Source organism: Diadema antillarum, unplaced genomic scaffold (genome assembly GCF_040938485.1).
Source record: "Diadema antillarum isolate AM-2024a unplaced genomic scaffold, OU_Dant_1.0 seq00000633_RagTag, whole genome shotgun sequence".
Classification (NCBI taxonomy): Eukaryota; Metazoa; Echinodermata; class Echinoidea; order Diadematoida; family Diadematidae; genus Diadema; species Diadema antillarum.
Window position 1 is genome coordinate 2,440,922 of NW_027271550.1, and position 20,575 is coordinate 2,461,496.

The window sequence follows — 20,575 nt, forward strand, 5'->3', positions numbered from 1 at the left end:
CCCGATTGTCCATTGTAGGCACAACAAACACAAGTAATCAACCCAAGTGTAATCTTAATTTACCCAGGTCACTGGCCAAGGGTAGACAGAGTTGCATGAGCACTAATCATGTCTTTAGAGAGCATATGGTCTACAATACGGCACAAATGAGCAAGTATATTTTGTTATCATATGGTAAATAAAAGTGTATCTATAGCACCAATTGCTTTGCATTTCAGAGAGAATTCTCTATAAATAAATTCTTGCTTGTAACGCATGACTGTGTGCTCACGAATACAGTGAATGTCCTGAAGTGACAGCCCAACAACTCACAAATAATGGTGTAAACGCACAATTCACTTTATAAAATAATTCCAGAATGGGCACACTAATATAACTTTAGTTTGAATCACTCCAACAACTTTCAAAGGGGATGACAACATACAATTAGCTTTCTTCTCCCAACCCTAATCAATTTGTGGGCAAGCTTTCATTCACTCTTAAACACAAGAGGGGGGAAACAAGCTCATGTCTGCTTTATGTATTTGATATCAGCAAATCAAAACAGTGTTTTTACCAATAGACCAAAATGGTACAGTACTACATGTTTATTTGTTATGCGAGTACCAGTAATATACTAGTAAGCTTCAGCTTAAAGGGTTGTTACACTTACAGTTTCGGCTAAGATGGGGCTTCAGGTTTCCAACTTCTTTCGATGATAATTTTTCACTTTTGAGATATAGAGAAACCTAGTGTTATGAAATATGATATTTGAGCGAATATTTCTAAGAAGAATTCAAAGTTCATTCGACGAAAATTGGTTTTGGAATGACTGAAATACTGTATCTAAAACAATGTGATCCTAATACATGTACATGTAAAAGGTGGGACCCACCTTTTATCAGGATTGCTTATTACTTCCACCAAGGGAGGAGGTTACTGGTATGTTTTCGTTACCATTGGTTTGTCTGTTTGTTTGTTTGTTTGTGAGTTAATTTGTTTGTTCTTGTGCAAAATAACTCAAAAAGTAGTTTACGGATTGGATGAAACTTACAGGAAAGGTTGAGAATGACACAAGTAGCAAATGATTAAATTTTGGTAGTGATCCAGAAAATTTGGGGGAATTTATGAAGGATTTTTGATAGTTTGACAGGTAGGGTCAATGAACTTGGGAGTTCAAGCTGCGCATTTTTGAGGTTTTGAAACGCACACTTAAAGTGCGTGCTCTAGTTTCTGCAGCTGGGCGAGGCGCGCCACGCAGCTGAGGGTTTATGACATAACAAAGGCTTCTATATTGGGAAATCGGGCGATTTTTCAGCATGTATACCTATGGGTGTGGAAATCACTGATCTCTATGGAAGAGCCCGAAGAGCTTTTCCCCAGTGGTAGAGAGGAGAAAAATCTCTTTGGGAAGAGCAAGATCATCAGTGGAAAGTATCTACTCGACGGAGGTCTGCGCTCTCAGAGTGCTTTTCTAGTTTTACTTTGTTTTTGGATATCTAAGTCAAGCTGATTTTCATCAAGTAACAACTTTGAATTCCTCTTAGAATTGTATGCTCTTAAACATTTCATGAAGTGTCTCACAAAAAGTTAAAAGCTGGATCCTAACCTCAACCAATAATATACCACCCCTTTAAAATTGGATTATGTCTATAGTAATTGAGATATATGAATAAAAAATATATATATTTTCATCAATTATTAAAGGACTAGCCAAATATCAAAAGTATGATCAAATCACTGGCGAGAATACATTGCTGATGCTCAAGGCAACATTTTTAAAATTGCTGTAAATCACAGAAAACTTCATTGAAGGATTGAGCAAATCCACACCACGCCCTACCTACCAAATACCCTGGCTCTCATATGGCTATTTTGAGCCTCATTTAAGTTCAATACCCAACTTCATCAATGCACCATACAAACTCAGACTGTGATCTGCATTGATATTCACTGCCAGCAAGATGTCATGAAAAATCATGCAAGCTATGTCCACAAAGGCGATGGCTACTATCTGGCCTGACCGGTCCTACATCTGAGCAATGTGAGTGGAAGAGCTCCACATTAAAATGATGTAATAAAAGGGGCATTCCAGATGATTTTCATAATTTTGCAATCTGTAGTACGTAAATCAACAGCTCCATGTATAGATTTGTGGAATTTATTGTGGCCCTTGAGCAGAAAAATCAATACTCTGAAAAAAAAAAAAAAATTACACTGAACAAAGATGATGACATAGGAGCCTCACATATTTCAGAAATGTAGCATTGCAGTTCCTTCACCTGTGTAAAATCTATGCAGGCTTTCTTCCTTGCTTTGCTTCCTTAAGCCGCTACTCATGCATTCTTATGGTGAGGCTGCCATGTCATCATCCTTGTTCATTGTGATTTGTTATAAATTTTGAAAACACTCTTAATTCTCATCCCAATCACTACAAATTCTGAGACTCATTGCCAAGTATATCCAATTTATAGTTGTCCACAAGTCAAAATCTGAAAATCATCCGGAGGTCTCCTTTATGAGTAACAGTAGTTCTTGTGGCATGTTCACACAACTTGAACCAATCAAATCTGCATGCCAGCGACATTTCTCAAAGCTGTCGTCCTGAATCAAAATTTCCCTTCAAGCCTTCTTGAAGTAAATTGTTGTGATAAAATGTAGTCAAACTCTGGTCCATTACAAATAAATATGTGAAGTTCTGTGAAAAACCATAAAAAACAAAAATAACATTAAAATGGTGTCTCTAATCTTGTTGCAGCAAGGTTGAAGTTTTCTTGTTTCAAATCATTACATTTAAAATATGCTCAATGAAGCTCTGCCTCATTTATAACTTAATGTATCAGTTGCAAAACATAAAATGCAAAATGCCAGATAAACTTCTTGAAGCTTCATCCATAAGCGGAAGGGGAATATGACAGAAAAAATGAACACACCCTGTAACATGTATGATTGTCATGGGTTCTTTTTTCATGGACAGTGATCTTGTACAAGTGTGACTATTATGATTCATTTTTCATGTGGTGACTGGCATGTAAGACACAAAAATAATTCATATGAAGAAAATTATAACTTTAAAAAAATACTGTTGGCTCAAAGGGTACAAACACAGAATTTGATATTTTTAGGTAGTACTAGGGTAAGAACTTAATTTCTCAAATCTGTCCAGCTTCGATCAAGTAGTATCGGTACTGTTCCAAGAGCACAGAGAGAAGTCACAAGCATGATTTATGATCATCATGGCTGTGAAACGACAACAACAACACCTTCCATGCCGGGTATTTGTTGCCCTTGATCTGGGTTCGTGACCATGACTGGAATGGTCTGACCACTGAGGTCTCCTGAGGTGAGGTGGATGGCGTTTTGCATAAGGGAGTCTGATGACAAGCTGATGGTCACTCCCGTCTGGTTGGCTAGGGATGTTGCCAAACTCTCCCCAGAGGGGCTCTGGACTCTGTCCAGCTCATCAATATTCATGTGAACACCGGTGCTCGGCGGCAGGCTGTTCTGCGACAGAACGTTCTGGATTATGGCAAGGTCTTCCTCTATTGCAGCAATCGTTGGCGATTTTTCCACCATCATCGTCGGCGGCTGAATATTTGCCGCGCGCTTGAGTCTGTGTGGGGCTCTTGGTTTGCGCATGCGCTTGGGTTTGTTGAGAAAAGCACTGGTTCTCATTCTCACCTGTCTCGTTTTTGTGTGGATGATTTTCACAGGGACACTGTCCTCCTCCTCTTTCTCTTGTTGCAGCGCCTGAAAGGATTTCTTTTTCCTTCCCCTCTTCTTCTTTGTGTTGAGTTCCTTGGGTTTTATTTCATCCACCTCAATTTGCGTTGTATCAATGTTGCAGCCTGCATCAATGAGTCTTGAGGCAAGCTCCACACTAATGCTGGTCCCTTCGATTTCCGACAGGCGCTTTGGGCCTCTTTTGGCGTGGCACCTGTGCGACTTCAGGTACTTTTCCCGCGCGAAGCCCTTGTTGCAGCTCGTGCACCGAAAGGGGAAGTCGTTCGTGTGGAGCTTCATGTGCTCGGCAAGGTTGGGTTTACGGCTGAAAGTTTTCGAGCAGTGGAAGCATTTGTATGGCTTGATACCGCTGTGCGTGATGATGTGTGCCTTCAGCTTGTCGGCACGGTTGAATGCCATTTGGCAGCCTGCAACGGCGTGAAAGGGGCAGCGGAACTTCTTGGTCGGCTCGTGAATCAGCATGTGTCGTTTCAGCTTGTCCTTGCGATTGAAGTCGGTGGAGCAGACAACACAGGTGAAAGGCTTCTGCCCCGTATGGATCAACACGTGTGACCGCAAGTAGTGCTCGCTCTTGAACTTCTTGTTGCAAATATGGCACTCGTGCAAGGATTGGGTGCTGTGCGAGACAAGATGCCGACGCAAGTAGCGCTCACACGGGAACACCTTAGAGCATTCCGGACAGGGATAGGAGTGCGTGGAGGTATTTAGGTGATGGTCCAATGCTTCTGGAGACGAGTACTTGCTGTTGCATTTTTGGCATTTGAAATCTCTGAAAGACAAAAACGACAAAAATATAACATGCACAATGTTTCTTATCAGAGAATTGTAATCTTTGCTGCTCCTCCTGCAAATTCATAAGTTTCACGTGACAGTGATGCTCTTTGCAGTAAGTAAAGCACTATTCTCCTAATAGGTCTGTAGTACATCTTGACACTGTGAGGTGACAAGTTTCACATGATTGGTAAAAAATTGAAATGACATGTTTATTAAGTTTGTGGCACAACCCCAAATGTGTCAAGTGCTAATACATTCTTTGTTGACAGTGATGCTCTTTGCAGTAAGTAAAGCACTATTCTCCTAATAGGTCTGTAGTACATCTTGACACTGTGAGGTGACAAGTTTCACATGATTGGTAAAAAATTGAAATGACATGTTTATTAAGTTTGTGGCACAACCCCAAATGTGTCAAGTGCTAATACATTCTTTGAACCAGATAGCATTTGGATGGATAAAGTGTTTCACGGGGCAAAAATTCAAGAATTTGAGCATTTTCACTAGACCTTTGATCCATGCCCTTTGACCCCATGGCCCACATTTTTCTTCAAATAATCCCTAACTGGCAATATCCAAATTTCATGACATTACTTTCAGTTACTTTCAAAACAAGGGGATAATAATAGTTTAACACTTTTACATTATCACTTTTGTTGTAACACTTGACCCCAAGGCCCACTCCTTATAGAATCATTTTGTGCGGTAATGCATGAATATACCTAGCTTAACCCATTGGAAATGAGTTGCTTGTTTGAGGTCTGTGCTCTCTTGAGTGCTTTTCTAGTTGCATTTTCTTTTTAATCTTGTTGAGAAAATTTTTCATCATACTGTCTAATGTATCTCCATACAATTTCTCTCTCCTTTTTTTTTTGGGGGGGGGGGGGGAGGAGGGGGAGACAAAAAGGAACTACTGGCTGGTAGAAACAGACTGCTTACTTCTGAATAAGCTTGGGCCCTTGATTTGGGTAGAGACTGTGGGAGTACTGGTGGACACCCAGCTCGTTGAGGGAGGAGAACTGTTTGTTGCACAGGTGGCAGCGGTAGGAGAGTTCCTTCTCGTGGGACCGGGTGTGCTCCAAGAACTCATCAAGATCCTTGAAGGTGCTTGCACATGACTTGAGGATACACTTGTACAGCTGGACAGGACAGCACAAGACAAGTGATAGGACACAATATTGACTTGCAAATAATATAACCTCAGAAAAAGCAAGAACAGGCCATTTGGAACTGACGACAGATTGAATTGCAGACTAACACAAATTACCATTTAATGTACGAGCTGAAATTTTCGCATACAGATATTTTTGCGAATTGCCACTTGGAAGACATCTTCGCGTGTTGTTAATTTCACGGTTGCAAGGGTCTAACTGAACTTAGTTATTCACCCATTGTTATTTTTGCGTGTTGTTATTTTCGCAGTTCAAAAGCGATTCGTGAAATTCGTGAAAATAAAACCACCGCGAAAATTTCAGCTCGTACAGTACTGTGTCTACTCAAGGAAGAAGCAAATAATCTGGGTCATTTTGTTCCGTTTGTTTCAGCTTGAAAAGGAAGTAACATCAACTGGAGATGTGCTGTTTACTAAGAGCACTGGTCTCCTGTAGTATCTTCTTTTTTATTCATTTCATCACTACTATCAAATCTAATGCACCTCTTTTTTTCCTAATGCATCAAATTATCCACCTGATGTCTATGTCACAACTCTCCCTTTCACTTATACTCCAACAAAATGACAAAAGACTATCAAGACAATCTCTATTATCAACAGTTTTGAAGGAAGACAGCATCATACATGACATCTTAAGATTACCATCACTGCACTCATGTTTATATCTCGAGTGGTCATAATCAATTCTTCTTACATGAAAACTGAAGATTCATGAAAATAACCCAAACAAAGTGTGCTTCATACCTGCTCATCTTTGTGTTGTCTCATATGTGTTTTCAACTGGTAGTAGTTCTTGAACCGTTCGTTGCAAAAGTTGCACACATAAGAGTTGTCCACCAGCATTTCTTCTCTTGGTATTGGTTCCACAAGGTCCTGACTTCCGCCTATCAGATGACAAAATAACATAGTCATGATTGCACAGATTGTCTCAGCTGTAGCTCTACCTGAACCTCGATCTTGCTTCTTTACAATATGCACCAAGTTTTACAAGCTGAATGGTCGCAATGTTCGTCCTTCATAACAATGTCGTTTTTTTTGAGGGGATTGTTTTCACATTATACGACAATGAAATCACTTATTTTGCAACACACATTTTGAATGCCAAGTTTTATTAGGATACCTCTAACAGTTTTTTAGATACGCTGTCCACAAAATTGATTGTGGACGGAAGGACGGACGGACGGACAGACAACCCGAAAACATAATGCCTCCGGCGACACTTCGTGGCAGAGGCATAAAAATAAATAAATGTTAGAAACCTAAAGTTAGGTCTCAACTGAAACTATACAATCCCTTTAATACCGTAGTCACACTAACATTCCTATCTTTGGACACCATCATGCTTTATTACCTATTATCTGACCACCAATGCTGTGTAATCTCATCCCATCCTGTGACCACATCCCCTCCTCATCCCATGTCAATATATTTGATCTCACACATCTGTGGAGTAAAAAACACTTGTCCCTTTGAGATAAACAAAGCAAGCTCTCATGAGCTAGTTTGTCAGGCATATGACAAGTAAAAGTGCCAAGTCTTGTTATCCAGATCGGTTAAATTACTGCTAGTTGTGCTTACTTTTATATTTATCCACAGTGACACATTATGACAGGCAAGTTTGTAACTTATTTTTACATTTTGTCAATGACAACTCACCTGCATCGAGTCTGATTTTAGCATTCTTTGCAGAATTTTCCTCTCCGAGATTTGTGACCTTCAAAATGGGCTAATAATTGGAAAACAAAGAGAAAAGGTGCATGTTAACAAACATATTGTAGTTGACTGTCCACACAAAAATCTCATGATATGCAATGTGTGTATCTGCATCACTTATTCTCAGTGTGCAAAGTAACAGTACCCTTTGCTTTTACGCTTCCTTTCAAAAACTACTTTTATTCACAGCAGAACAGGATTTTACTCAACACTATCACAGCCATGTACAACAGCTTTACTACAAGACATTTATATCAGTTCACTAAACATCACAATAATTGTAAGAATATCACAATGACTGTAAGAACAATTGTTGCACATTTATTTAAAAAGAAAACAAGGCAATCGCCAAATTGTGTCTCGCCCACTCGCGTACAAGGAATTGATATTTTTTATAACTCCCAGAAGTTAATTGACCTGCTTATGACCTTTGACCTTGTGGTGACCTTCAACACCCTAAGGGACATTTATCATCCAAGTTTGGTCACAAACGGAAAAAAGGAATCAAAAGTAATGAGCCATAATCGAAACGCGCCATAAAAACTTAACATTGGGCCCTAAAAATTTGTTGACCCCTTTCTGTGACCTTTGACCTTGTGATGACCTTGAACTCCCCAAGGGACATCTACCGTCCAAGTTTGGTCACAAACGGACATAGGGATCAAAAGTTATGAGCCACAATCAAAACGCGCCCTAAAAACATAACATTGGGCCCTAAAAGTTTGTTGACCCTGTCTGTGACCTTTGACCTTGCGACGACCTTCAACTCCCCAAGGGACATCTTCCATCCAAGTTTGGTCACAAACGGACAAAGGGATCAAAAGTTATGAGCCATAAACGAAATGCGCCCTAAAAACTTAACATTGGGCCCTAAAAGTTCGTTGACCCCTGTCTGTAACCTTTGACCTTGTGGTTACCTTCAACTTCCCAAGAGACATCTACCATCACCCAAGTTTGATTGCCATTGTAGCAACATGTGTCGAGTTACATGTGATAAGAGAGTCTTGCAAGTAAACTTTAACGTATGACCTCAAATGACCTTTGACCTTATCATGTGACCTCTTACGGCACCATAACATGAAGGTACCCCAAGTGCATCCATCACCCAAGTTTGATTGCCATTGTAGCAACATGTGTCGAGTTACATGTGATAAGAGAGTCTTGCAAATAAACTTTAACGTATGACCTCAAATGACCTTTGACCTTATCCTGTGACCTCCAACGGCACCATAACATGAAGGTACCCCCAGTGCATCTATGACCCAAGTTAGGTTGTAATCCAAGCAACTTATGTGAAGTTATTTGTCAAAAGAGAGTCTTGCAGGTAAACTTTAACATAGAAAAGAGAGTCTTGCACATACTCTTTAATATATGACCTCAAATGACCTTTGACATCATCACATGACCTCTGACAACACCATAACATGAAGATACCCCTAGTGCTTCTATCACCCAAGTGTGGCTGCCATTGCTGTAACAGTTGCCAAGTTATGCATCATAAGAGAGTCTTGCAGGTAAACTTTAACATTTGTGACGGACGACGGACAGACGACGGACAGACAACAGACGGAGGCCATTTGGATCCCTTAGTCTCGCCTTCACCTCCGGTGGGCGAGACAAAAAGTATTCCCTGTTTAGATGTGAATTCAACAGGCTGCATGAGGTTTGCGGACATGAAGCAGCCTGATGTCTGACCAATGGAAATATCCTGCCATCAGTTGCAACCACTGTCACTCAGCCATCTTGCATGTGGCATGCAACTGGTGAACACACGTCTTGTTCTACATGTGGTAGTTCACTGCTGCCTGTGTCAACATCCGTCAGCAAGGTATGCCTGCATGATACTATCACTGCACATTTCCTACATCCCAGCCGTGACAGTAACTGCTTGACAATATCGACATCCACAACCCCATCATGACCCAATTGCTCTCGTGCGAGTCCTGAGCCCAATCACAGACGTTAGCAAGTGTTATACAACACCTAATTGGAATGTAGCTATCTGATTGGTTGATTGCTCATCATGTGACATTTTTTTAAAAGTTCCATCCCACGCTGTGGCCGTCAGCCGTGCAATTTTGTTTGAGCAAAACTAGATAGCGCATGGCCGACGTCACCCATTTCCATTTACTTCCGTGTTAAACTCACGATTGACCCTCAAGTTTTTGTTCCATCGCAAGGCACTAATGTCACAATCAACAAACATTTGCCACGCGCACTCAACAATTACAAGCGCGCTTACAACCGCGTACTTTTGTCACTCATTTTTGTAAACAACTTCCACCGACCGGCTTCAAGTATGTACACTTACACGTAATGGTGAGTGTGCGGCTACTCATTCGTCTCTCACAGAAAATGGTTCCATTTCCGTGCTAAATTCAAGAATCTGTGTGGACCACATCTATTGACGTTCAAGGTGTTGTACGAAACAAATAGTGTATGGTTCTTTACTCATGCAATGGAACAAGATTTCGCACTCGGTGAAAGATGAGGCGCACTATTCTACTCAGCTTCGCTTCGTTGAATAGAGCACCTCTATCTTTCACCTCGTGCGAAATCTTGTACCAACACACTCGTGACCATTTGTGTATATACAAATGGTCACGAGTGTGTTGGTACGAGTGTGTTGGTACCCTTATAAGGGTTGAATGCACAATGTGTCACTCACTTTGCTGGGAAGTGTTGCTCCTTTGCCTTCTGGCCACACCTTGTGCGTCTGCATGTGTTTCTTGACATTGGACTTCTGGGCAAAGGCTCGCCCACAGACGATACACTGGAATGGCTTCTCCCCTGTGTGGCTCCTCAGATGCTGCTGAAGGTCAAAGTTCTTGGCAAAAGTTCGTTCACAGTAGTTGCACCTGTTATGATTCAGGGATACCACAGAATGGTACATTCTTGAGTGAAATCTACCCATGTCAAGGCCAATTCAATGCTACGATCAATAACAAAATTACAATTAACCATGGTTGTTGTTGCTGTTGTTGTTGCTGTTGTTGTTGTTGTTTTTTGTTTTTGTAGTTTCAATTTTAGTGATTACATCAGCAGTGTTTGTACAAATTGTTCCCTGTGGTCTTTTATGGTCTTGTGTCCATAAATTCACTTGCAAGGTACACAGTTTGAATACCGCTGTGCATAGACCTCTCCTATTAAGCAAATTTCATTCACTAAGGACATCACACTGATAATAGCTGTCCTACAAATAGTTTTGTTTTCCCTTTTGAACATATACGACACAAAGAAGGGCAATATCTCAAGTGAGATGTTGCACTGCACGCATGAGTTACAGCGTACGACAGCTTGTATTACACTACTATAATGTTACAAGTGCATTTATCATTTTAGTGAAGTTCCCAACTAAACTGCACAATGAAGTATATACTGACAGACTACAACACACGGCACTGCATATATTTTGCAAGTCTTATAATTCACAATTTAGAACCTGTAACACAATTGTGATACAGGGGGCACTATTTTTGCATGTTACTTTTAAAAACATCAGTCCACTTGCAAAATTCCACTGATATACGTTACAATCAGCACTCTCTAAAGTTACAGTAGGACTTTCCTTTTCATACTTATATAACTGGAGAAGCTAACCTTAATTTGCCTGGTTTCTTGCTTCCTGTATCAGTTCGCCTCTGCCGTCGAGCTGTCAGACTGTAGATGTGATCGGGTCTGTTGAGTGACTCACCATCCGACCCCTGGCCTACCTGTACATTGGTCATGGGCGCAATGCGGGTGAGCTCCACAGTGGCGGCATCAGCAGAAGAAGAGCTCTGGGGGCGATGGGGCATGATGGTGGCCGGCTGTACCAGCGTCTGGTGTTGTTGCTGCTGCTGCTGTTGTGGTTGCTGCTGCTGCTGCTGCTGTTGTGGTTGCTGTGACTGCTGCTGTGGCGGCTGCGGTTGCTGGGCTTGCATCATGGGGGCCTGCTGGTCTTGGGGCTGTGAGGGGTTGGGCAGTGTCTGCTGGATGGTGATGTTGCCTGGCTGGACAATGTGTATATTGGTCACCTGCTTGGGGAACAATGAATCAAATTTCAAACGTAAGGTGGCATCTCAACTGCAATCTGATGATTGAAATAAGAATTAGAATCCCAAAGACTATCAAACTATTGCATAATGACCATATATTTTGGCTGTCATGATTCAAACACTAACAACATTCACCATCAGCTGTGTCAGTCCTTAATCAACATACCTCTGACACACATCATGGCATCCTGTCACACTGTTTAGCACTTATACCAATTACCGGGGATGTATATTCAGCCCAATTCACTTACATGAAAAACAAAGGAGCAGAAAATTTAGTCTTATTCAACCTAGAAGAATGCATTATCTGCTATGCTACATGACCATAATCATGCCATGTGGCTATCTTCTGAATCACTATCACTGAATCAGTCAGTTATAATGTTTCCTTCTATGAAAACTATTTGATGTTCAACGACATATATGCTTTAAAACTAGAAATGTCGCTATGGCGACTGATGCCTCCGCCATAATGCATGATTCTCCCCCTAGGCGTATAGTACAATGTCTTCACAATGTGTGATCCATGACAGTTTCACATAACTGGCAAAATATTGATATGACAGGTTTGTCAGAAATGACTTGAATGTTCACTTTCCTTGAACTGGGTTTGCTATAATTGTCGAAGAGTGCAGGTACACATAATGTATTTGGGGAATTGAGAATTTTTACTTGAATTCTGACGGACCCTTTTATAAGTTTATGCATTGAGTAATTTCCAAGGTATGAAGAAAGAGTGTAATTACAGTACAAAATAGATTTTTTTTTTTTTTTTTTTTGGGGGGGGGGGGGCATTGAAACCTGACCTTTGACCCTTAACCTTTGACCTTTGACATTCTGGCTAGAAATTTCCTGGAGAATCTCCATTAGGTAATGCATGTATATACAATGTATTAAGTTTGAAAACTAATAATGCAAGAATTTCATATACTAGTGTATGAGGGAAATAGTAAAATATTGGTAGTTGACCCTGACCTTTGACCCCATGACTATTGACCTATGACACCTAAATTCCCTAGATAATCTCTGCCAGTCAGTACATGCATATGTACCAAGTTCCATGAAGATACATCGAACCATTTGTGAAAAAAGTGATATTACAACATTTTCATCTAACCTTTGACCTTTTGACCTTTGACCTTATGACATGAAACTCTCTCTGGAGAATCTTTATGCAGTAGTACATGTCTACACCAAGTTTCAAGAAAATACCTTAGGGCATTGCATAGATATTGGGGAAATAGCAACATTTTTAGCATTTGACCTTGACCTTTTGACCTTTGACCTCTTGCCAATGTCACTAAAATCTACTCAACTAATTGTCCCATCATACATCATCCTTGGACCAAGTTTGGTGAAAGCTGCTTCATCCAGTTTTGAGTTATCACGTAAACAGATAAATTTCAGGATTTGACCTTGATCTTTGACCTTTGACCTCAGCCCAATTTCACTAAAAAACTATTCAAGTAATTGTTTCATCATAAATCATCCTCCGACAAAGTTTGAAGAAATTTGCTCGATCCAGTCTTGAGTTATCGCGTAAACAGATACAAATTCATGATTTGACCTTGACCTTTGACCTTTGGCAGATTTCACCCAAAATCTAATCAACTAATTGCCCCATCATACTTTATACTTGGACCAAGTTTGGTAGAATTGAAGTCAATATTACTCAAGTTATCGCGTAAACGAAAGCGGACGGACGTACGGACATCCGGACGTACGTACAGACGTACGTACGGACGGACGGACAACCCGAAAACATAATTCCTCCGGCACCACTTCGTGGCGGAGGCATAAAAATAGGAACACTCTGCACTCAAAAGAAAACTTATAGCCAAAACTTCACTAGTGGCCAACAAAAATGTCTGTGACTGCACTACCTGTCCAATATTGAGAGCTTGCTGCATGGAGCTAGCAGAGCTGGTCGTCCCTGACGACACGGAGGTGGCTGACGTCAGCAGACGGGACCCTGCCTGTGAGGTGAGGAAGGGTGTGGTAGAGAGGGAGCCCCCATTCAGCAGTGTGTTCTGGAGCTGTTGCAGGTTCTGCTCCACGTTGGCATACTGGGAGATCAGCACCTCTTCTCCCAGCACCATGTTGGCCTGGAGCTGGGCCAGCGGAGATGGGGGCACCACGCCCACCCCTCCAAGGGACAGCCCCCTGCCCAGGGAGGACTGGGAGAGGGCAGAGAAGGCGCTGTTGGTGGTGGCCTGGATGGGCTGCGGGCGGGTGATTGTCCCGCCCGCCGAGTTCATGAGGCTCGTCTGAATGGTGGCCACACAGTGCTCCCGCTTGTGATTCATGAATGAGTTGAGGGATGAGAACTGCTTCTTACACTTCCCACACTGGAAGATGTCATCATCATCTGTAGCTGGATAAAAAAAAACAAACAATAATAACACTCCTGTTACTTTGGGCGGACACATCTTCTTTCAGAATTAAATGTGGTAACCCATTAAAGACTAGTCCTGAGTATACTCCAGTAGGTGTCTATAAGAAATGCATTTTATAGCAAGATCAGCTAGTCTTCAATGAGTTAAGATGCTCTTCTTCCCCAGAGACTTTAAAAATGATAAAACAGCTTCAGTACTCAGTGATAACTGCAGAGAACCTACCGTTAGGTCAATTCTACTCATATAGCAATCAACTAGAGATCTCTACCATTCAAGTTTATACCAAATTCCTGGCCTCAGTTTTCAGGGAAACAAGACAGTTTATGAGAGAAGTTTATTCACATCATTCACATTTGAGCAAACTCTAAGTGTGGTTTGCAACACAATTCAAAAGTTATTTGAAAAACTACAAGAATAATCATACTCAATCCAGAAAATGCCCTTTGTTAATACATCAACACTCTACAAAAGCCATCACTGTTTAAAATAGGGAGTTGAAATAGACAGTTCTAAGTAAAAGGCCCTTGTTTTGTTTGTCAGATTTGATAATGTGTTCGGCACTTTCAGTCAGTTAGTGTCATATCTCTACAGCTAGAGTGCCAGCGTCACATCTCTCCAGCTGAAGTGCCATGATTCATACATTGCTTTAGATCAAGGTAAACTCAATATACCTGTAGTCCAATGAGCTTTGTGCTTTTGATTGAATTCTGTTACAATGCTATCTCATTCAGAGCATGAGAGATTAGAAACTGGGCCTCAATTTTTGTAACCACAACAGTTTACATATTTATTAGAGTAAAATACATCTGAAGAGATGACGACGGACTGTATTTGATTGAATAAAATTCAACGCTCAGAATGGCTGCAAAATCATTAAGATATTAGACAATTATATGACAGCTGGAACTCACATGTTTTCATGAAAGATACTGTTTACCATTGGGAGCAGTGATTTAAAAAATGTTTGAGATATTACATTTGATGCATCATATGTGTATGTCAGTTGTAGCACAAAACATTCTACCACATAAAGATTTCGTAATAAAGCTTAAAATATAAGAAGATATCACTATTTTCCCCACTAAACCATATCTGTACACGGTTTAGTATAAAAACATTTTTACTATTACTATTGTTCACATTTTGCACTTAACAATACTTACCATTGATTATACTGATTCAAATTTTTATATTGGTTGTTTCTATCCCTAATTCATGTTTCAGAACTATTTTGAAGCACTAAAGCTGGGTTTTTTGTTTCATGTGCACATGGTAAATGCATTTAAATAGTGATATTGGTCACATATGCATGGGAAAATTACAAGAGATACTGATGTCATTACCTATAAATAAACAAAGCTCCCTCTGACCAGCACACAAACTTTCTAAAAACTTCCTTTGTTTACATGTAATGGAATGAAATGAATCATATCCAAAGCATCTAATGGCTGTATACTTGCCACTTTGACGATGACCTTTTCAGAAAAGGGCATAGAGGTTGATGAACTATTGACCAAAATCATAATCTTCATTTGTTTTTATATATAAATTTGTATAGTGAAACAACTTAATACACCCATCTAATTTACACTTCAATTGGTTATGATCAATAGGACTGTTTGGTGAAAACTAGTAGAACTTTGGAACATTCACAACCCCTCTTACATTATTTGATTCAAATGGAACTTTCACTGCAAAGTTACTCTTATTGATCTTTCGTTACCTGCCAAGGTAAATTAAGATAATTAAAAAAAAAAAAAAAACATCTGCACATGCCGAATCATGTCTCGTAATCGTTAACCACACTGTAATAATCAACTCTGCGTTCACACCACAAATCAACTTGATATTTTGATCTTGACATCTGACACCATATTTTCTGCTTTCAAGTGACCACAATGTCCCAGGAATATAATATTGTAATTCTAGTCCCAAGAATATAATTCTACTCCCACAAGAATTTGGGATATTGCCTGGTCTCGGATTTACCGGTTCTACTTGATGCAAACAAATTTATACAAATTTATATTTTTTCATAACTACTCTCTCCTCTGTTCTTGCAATGCAATTTGTAGTAATGGTCAAAAATCTATGTTAAATCTCCAGTCTATGAGAGACATATGCCCAGAACATTGTAAATGCTGCAAAGAGGTTGAATCAGCCAATTTTCCATGGATCATATTCTTCTTCTCCCTCCTTTCCTTCAAATTTTTCTGCTTCTTCTGATTCTCTTCAACCTTTTTTTTTTCCGTCTTTTTCTTCTACTACATCACCTTCTTTTTCTTTTCCTTCTGTACAGGAGCAGCTATAGTTAACAAGTACAAATCATCTGTAGGCACTGGTCAGCATTATTCACTCATTTTTCAAGAATGTCTGTCACACACTTTAGATGACACACCAGAAGTTGGCACACCCAATATAGCACATAAATGGCTAAAACAAAGCAAAGCAAAAGCAAAAACAAACTAAACTAGAGAGGGGCCGTCAAAGGCGGCAGACCCACGCCTTGTACAAAGTCGGGGTAAACATACTGTGCATTCGGTCATCTACCAGAATTCGGTCACTTAATTGCCAGTGTCCTTTATCACCAGCCAGTGCGTTCTACCAAAGATCGTACACTGAAGTGTACGATCTTTGGTTCTACAGTCACATCACACGCAAATCACATCATTTCACATACGGTAACACTCATTCACCACAGGAAAGTCCTTTAGTCTCCTCCAAAAATCCATCGAAAATCCCAAATTCCACCGTCAAAAGTGCAGATTCGGAACTTTTCCAAGCGCGCGCGAATTAAGTCCAGTTTAAGAGTATTGTCTACGCGACGGGTCGCCGAAAAAGCGCTAAAAATCGAGAAATACGTCGTTTTCTTGCGGGATATTTTGCTTATAGCAAGCCGAGAGTGTGTTGATATCAAAGGTCATATGAGTGTACGATCTTTGATGGTATCCACAAAAGCGCAAAAGAAAAACAAAATTTACGTACCCCCTAGGCAATTACCCCTATGATTAGTGTCTACGGAAATTATTCAATGCAAGGGTTAAATGCAAATGTCTACTGCACCAGTATTCGGTCACCAATGAGCGCCGCAACGTCCCCGATGCTATTTTGCACCAACAGGGTAGAGCGCGATGCATTTTCAGCGGCCTTGCACACGCATTGACATTGAGCGCGCATATCGTGCAGTGTGACTGCGACCGAGCAAATGCTCCTCCAACGAAAAAAACAATCAATTTTAATTTGAAAAATCATCAAAATACGGGCCAGTTTGTGACGACGGAGAACGAACTTTCATAAATCCAGAAGGACATAGTCCTTCAAATAGGCCTAAACGTAAATTTCGGAATTCTTACGAACATTTGAGCAGCGAAGTCCGATCGTTTGGGAGTTTATGTTTTCGTATGGTAGCGGAAAATCGCAAAGTGAGAAACGGGAAATTTTCGGAGTGGTCACTATACCATGGGGTCAAAACTTAAAGGTCGCACAGAATTTGCAAGGGTCAACCGATTATCACCAAAATCTAATCGATTCTTTCCTGTCATTATCCAGACATCCCCTGAACATTTCGTGCAAATCCATTTACCCGTTCTCTTGTTATCTTGTAAACAAACAAACAAACAAACAAACAAACACACAAACAAACAAACAAACAAACAAACAAACAAACAAACAAACAAACATACGGAACCCTTTACATAACCCCCTGCCGATTTTCATCGGCGTGGGTAACAAAATCAAAATCAAAAGGCAAGCTACGAATAGGTCCCTTACCAGCAGTGGGGTCTTGGACTGCATTGGTGATGGTGCTGGTAGAAGTGGTTTCCAGGAGACTCTGCATCCCCAGGCCACTCCCATCAATGCCTGTCACAAAACAGTGAGGCGAGTAGAATACATTTAATGAAGGAAAGGCAATAGAATGACATTGTGCAAATTTGTAGATTAACATGATGTGGTTTGGACTTTAGGTTTTGCACTCTCTACTATGATACTCATCGCATCAACTCGGCTTCCACTCAGAAGTCTGTGAAGTTAAATCTTTAAATTGATCTAATAAATACTCTTTCCATCGATTACAACCGGGAGTTATCGTGTTGAGCGACAGCACCACATATCAAGGCTGAAAATGACACTATCAACAATCTCATGGGATTGAAGCTTATGTTAGTGATGTATGCTATGATACATGTTGGGAAATATTTTGTGCCATTTTGACAAAGCTTGTTCAGACTGTACTGAAGATATTAGCTTCAACATGAAACTGCATTAACGTTCCACATTTGATGATAAAATCCCAACAAACTGGCAAATGTTCCCCCTTTTTCTTTTCTTTTTTTCTTTTTTGTACGAAGCTTTGCATGCATTAGTTGAGAGCTCCATTTTATATTTAGAAAATGGGCAACTTTACACTGGACTTTCACACTGATGCCCATGAACCTTTGCTTGGCAGTGAAAGTAAGTACTACAGGAAAAAGGTAGGTTTTCATGGCACTCAATTTCCACAATACAGACTCTGTATTCAATGTGAAGTACAATGCCCCCGGTACATGAGTAAAAAACCAGTACCAAGGTTCAGCCTCCCATACCAAAATTTGACCACGTGCAAAGGCCACCATTGATGTAGCCAGCGGTCAAATTTTGGACAGTGTTAATCGTTTGTATGGTGAAATTATGGGCTGCATGCTTGCTTGCTTTACTTACCCGCAAGAGCATCAAAGAGTGCTTGTGTCATGGTGCACGGTGTGCTGATCGAGCCAGAGGATGGTTCCTGCAGATTTAACGATGCTGAAGGCAAAAAGAGAAGGAACAGACTTTAAAGCGCACTGTGTTATCGTGTCGATGGATGTACTGACTGGCTCATCGGTCTTCCTATCCTTATTATTTTAATATTAAATGGGGACAGACAGAGACTCCAACCCTCCCGTTTTCGACGGGAGATCTCCCGCCGAAAGCCCATTTTTGCAAAATCTCCCGTTCTCCCGTTTGAGATTTGATTTCTCCCGCCCTGGCTCTGTGTCTCCCGGTGAAAAGGATTTCTTACTTTTTGCTATCGTATGTTGAAAAAATAAGCCTTAGATAGCACCAGAGAACATCTAGAACCCTAGCGTTAGGAACTCCGCGCTTCGCACACATCAACTTGGAGTCTCCCGTTTACTAGTAGTAGTACTAGGGCCTGGGGTTTCGGGCGGGAGAATCTCCAGATCAGAAGGTGCTTGGGGTTGGAGTCTCTGGACAGATGCAGAGTAGACCTTAGGTAGGAAGCATGCAGAACTTAAATTCTTGTTCGTTGAAGATTTCGACCATGCAGGACAAACATTGCACATCGTAACATCGCACATCGTCAGCTTGTTGAAAAGTTGGTGAATGAAGAATTCACACTGTCACTGACTGGATTTCAGCCGGAGCCTTGTTCATCTAACAATAACATTCTACATCTCAGACACGTGCTTGCCTGGTCCAAATAAAGGAAGACAGACGGTCTACACCCTGAAGATGCTTCATAAAGTCAAGACTCTGCGCTTATTCCCACATTCACGATTCTGTACTGTAGCTGTAATCTGTACAAATCTATAATGGCACTGCCCACTGGCACTGCACTGCAGAAGCTGCACAATCCACCACAGCCACACAGACACTGCACTGTCTCTAATGGTCTGTATCGTATCAGTGCTGTGGAGACGACAACACAGTAGGGCCTACAACGATTATCTCGACTGACTCTGTCTATAAACGTTAGATTCTCTGAACTAAAAGGGGTTCTTATCATGTTCACAAACGAAACAGGTCGCTATGTGTCCTCTTGCTGACTGTGTATGCACGGTCAGCAAGCTTAGAACTCGAATGAGGATTCCTATTACAGTCACTTACCGACAGAATATGAGTAACTTGTTTGTAATTCCGAGAGAGATTACCCTTGTCGTTGCAGAATCTTCCCGCTGAGGACAAGGCTACGCGTGCAACAAGGCGACCGATGAAGACAGCACCCTAGGAGAATCCGAATACACACACAACACACACACCTGCAAGCCAATGCTAAGCTGCGTTTACACTGATGATACCAGTGCCGTATTATTTTTATGTGGCCGATACCCGTTTGGAACGCACCCATAACGAGCTGTTGGATTTTTGCAAGGCAGATGCAATGGTAGAGACCACGGAAGCATTTGGATTCTGGACAGCTCATTGGCCCGTACCGTTCACGCTCGCTGTACACGGCGCGGCGAAGAATGCGGTAAGATGGCGGCTGAATGACTTCAAACTGGTTGACCAATAAGATATCCAAATACATGTGTACTTCCATAGAGGTCAGTAGTTAGAGGCCCGTGGTGAACTGTGCGAAGATGGACAAATATCAGACTAAGAGATGGACAATGGCGCTAAGCTACAATAACAAAACTCACAATATTGGGGGAATGACCTGAGAAAAAAGTTCCAACTTCATGCCGATACAAGTGATGAAAGTGTTGACGATTTGGATTTTGTGTACTCAATATGTGGTTTGTGTTTCTATAGAGAAGTTCTATATCTTAGTTTTATTGAGAGCTTGGCGTGTTTTCCTCCTTACTTTTTTGTTTGTTCTTGAAGACTCAAGTTGAAATGTAGTGATATAGGCCTACATGTAGTTCAATCTAACATGCTTTGAAGCATCCGTAGGCCTATGGTCGCTTGATCTACTTCAAGTTACTAGTACCATTCCTTGACATATGATATGTATTTTTTTATTCTTCCTTCAATTAAATCAAACGAGAAGTGATGGAACAACATAT

General features: G+C 40.8%; 1 protein-coding gene across 1 annotated transcript; it reads right to left on the minus strand.

Annotated features, from left to right (window-relative positions):
* Positions 1-3,203: 3,203 nt before the first annotated feature.
* Positions 3,204-19,742, minus strand: LOC139736231 (zinc finger protein 341-like). Its single transcript, XM_071646964.1, has 11 exons — positions 19,677-19,742; positions 18,510-18,593; positions 17,583-17,672; positions 13,299-13,789; positions 11,311-11,394; positions 10,979-11,220; positions 10,047-10,236; positions 7,322-7,391; positions 6,410-6,549; positions 5,434-5,633; positions 3,204-4,492 (listed from the first exon to the last, which is right to left on the minus strand). Exons 2-11 carry the CDS (start codon positions 18,538-18,540, stop codon positions 3,214-3,216), a joined length of 2,817 nt encoding a protein of 938 aa, XP_071503065.1. The 5' UTR covers positions 18,541-18,593; positions 19,677-19,742; the 3' UTR covers positions 3,204-3,213.
* Between the last annotated feature and the right edge of the window lie 833 nt (positions 19,743-20,575).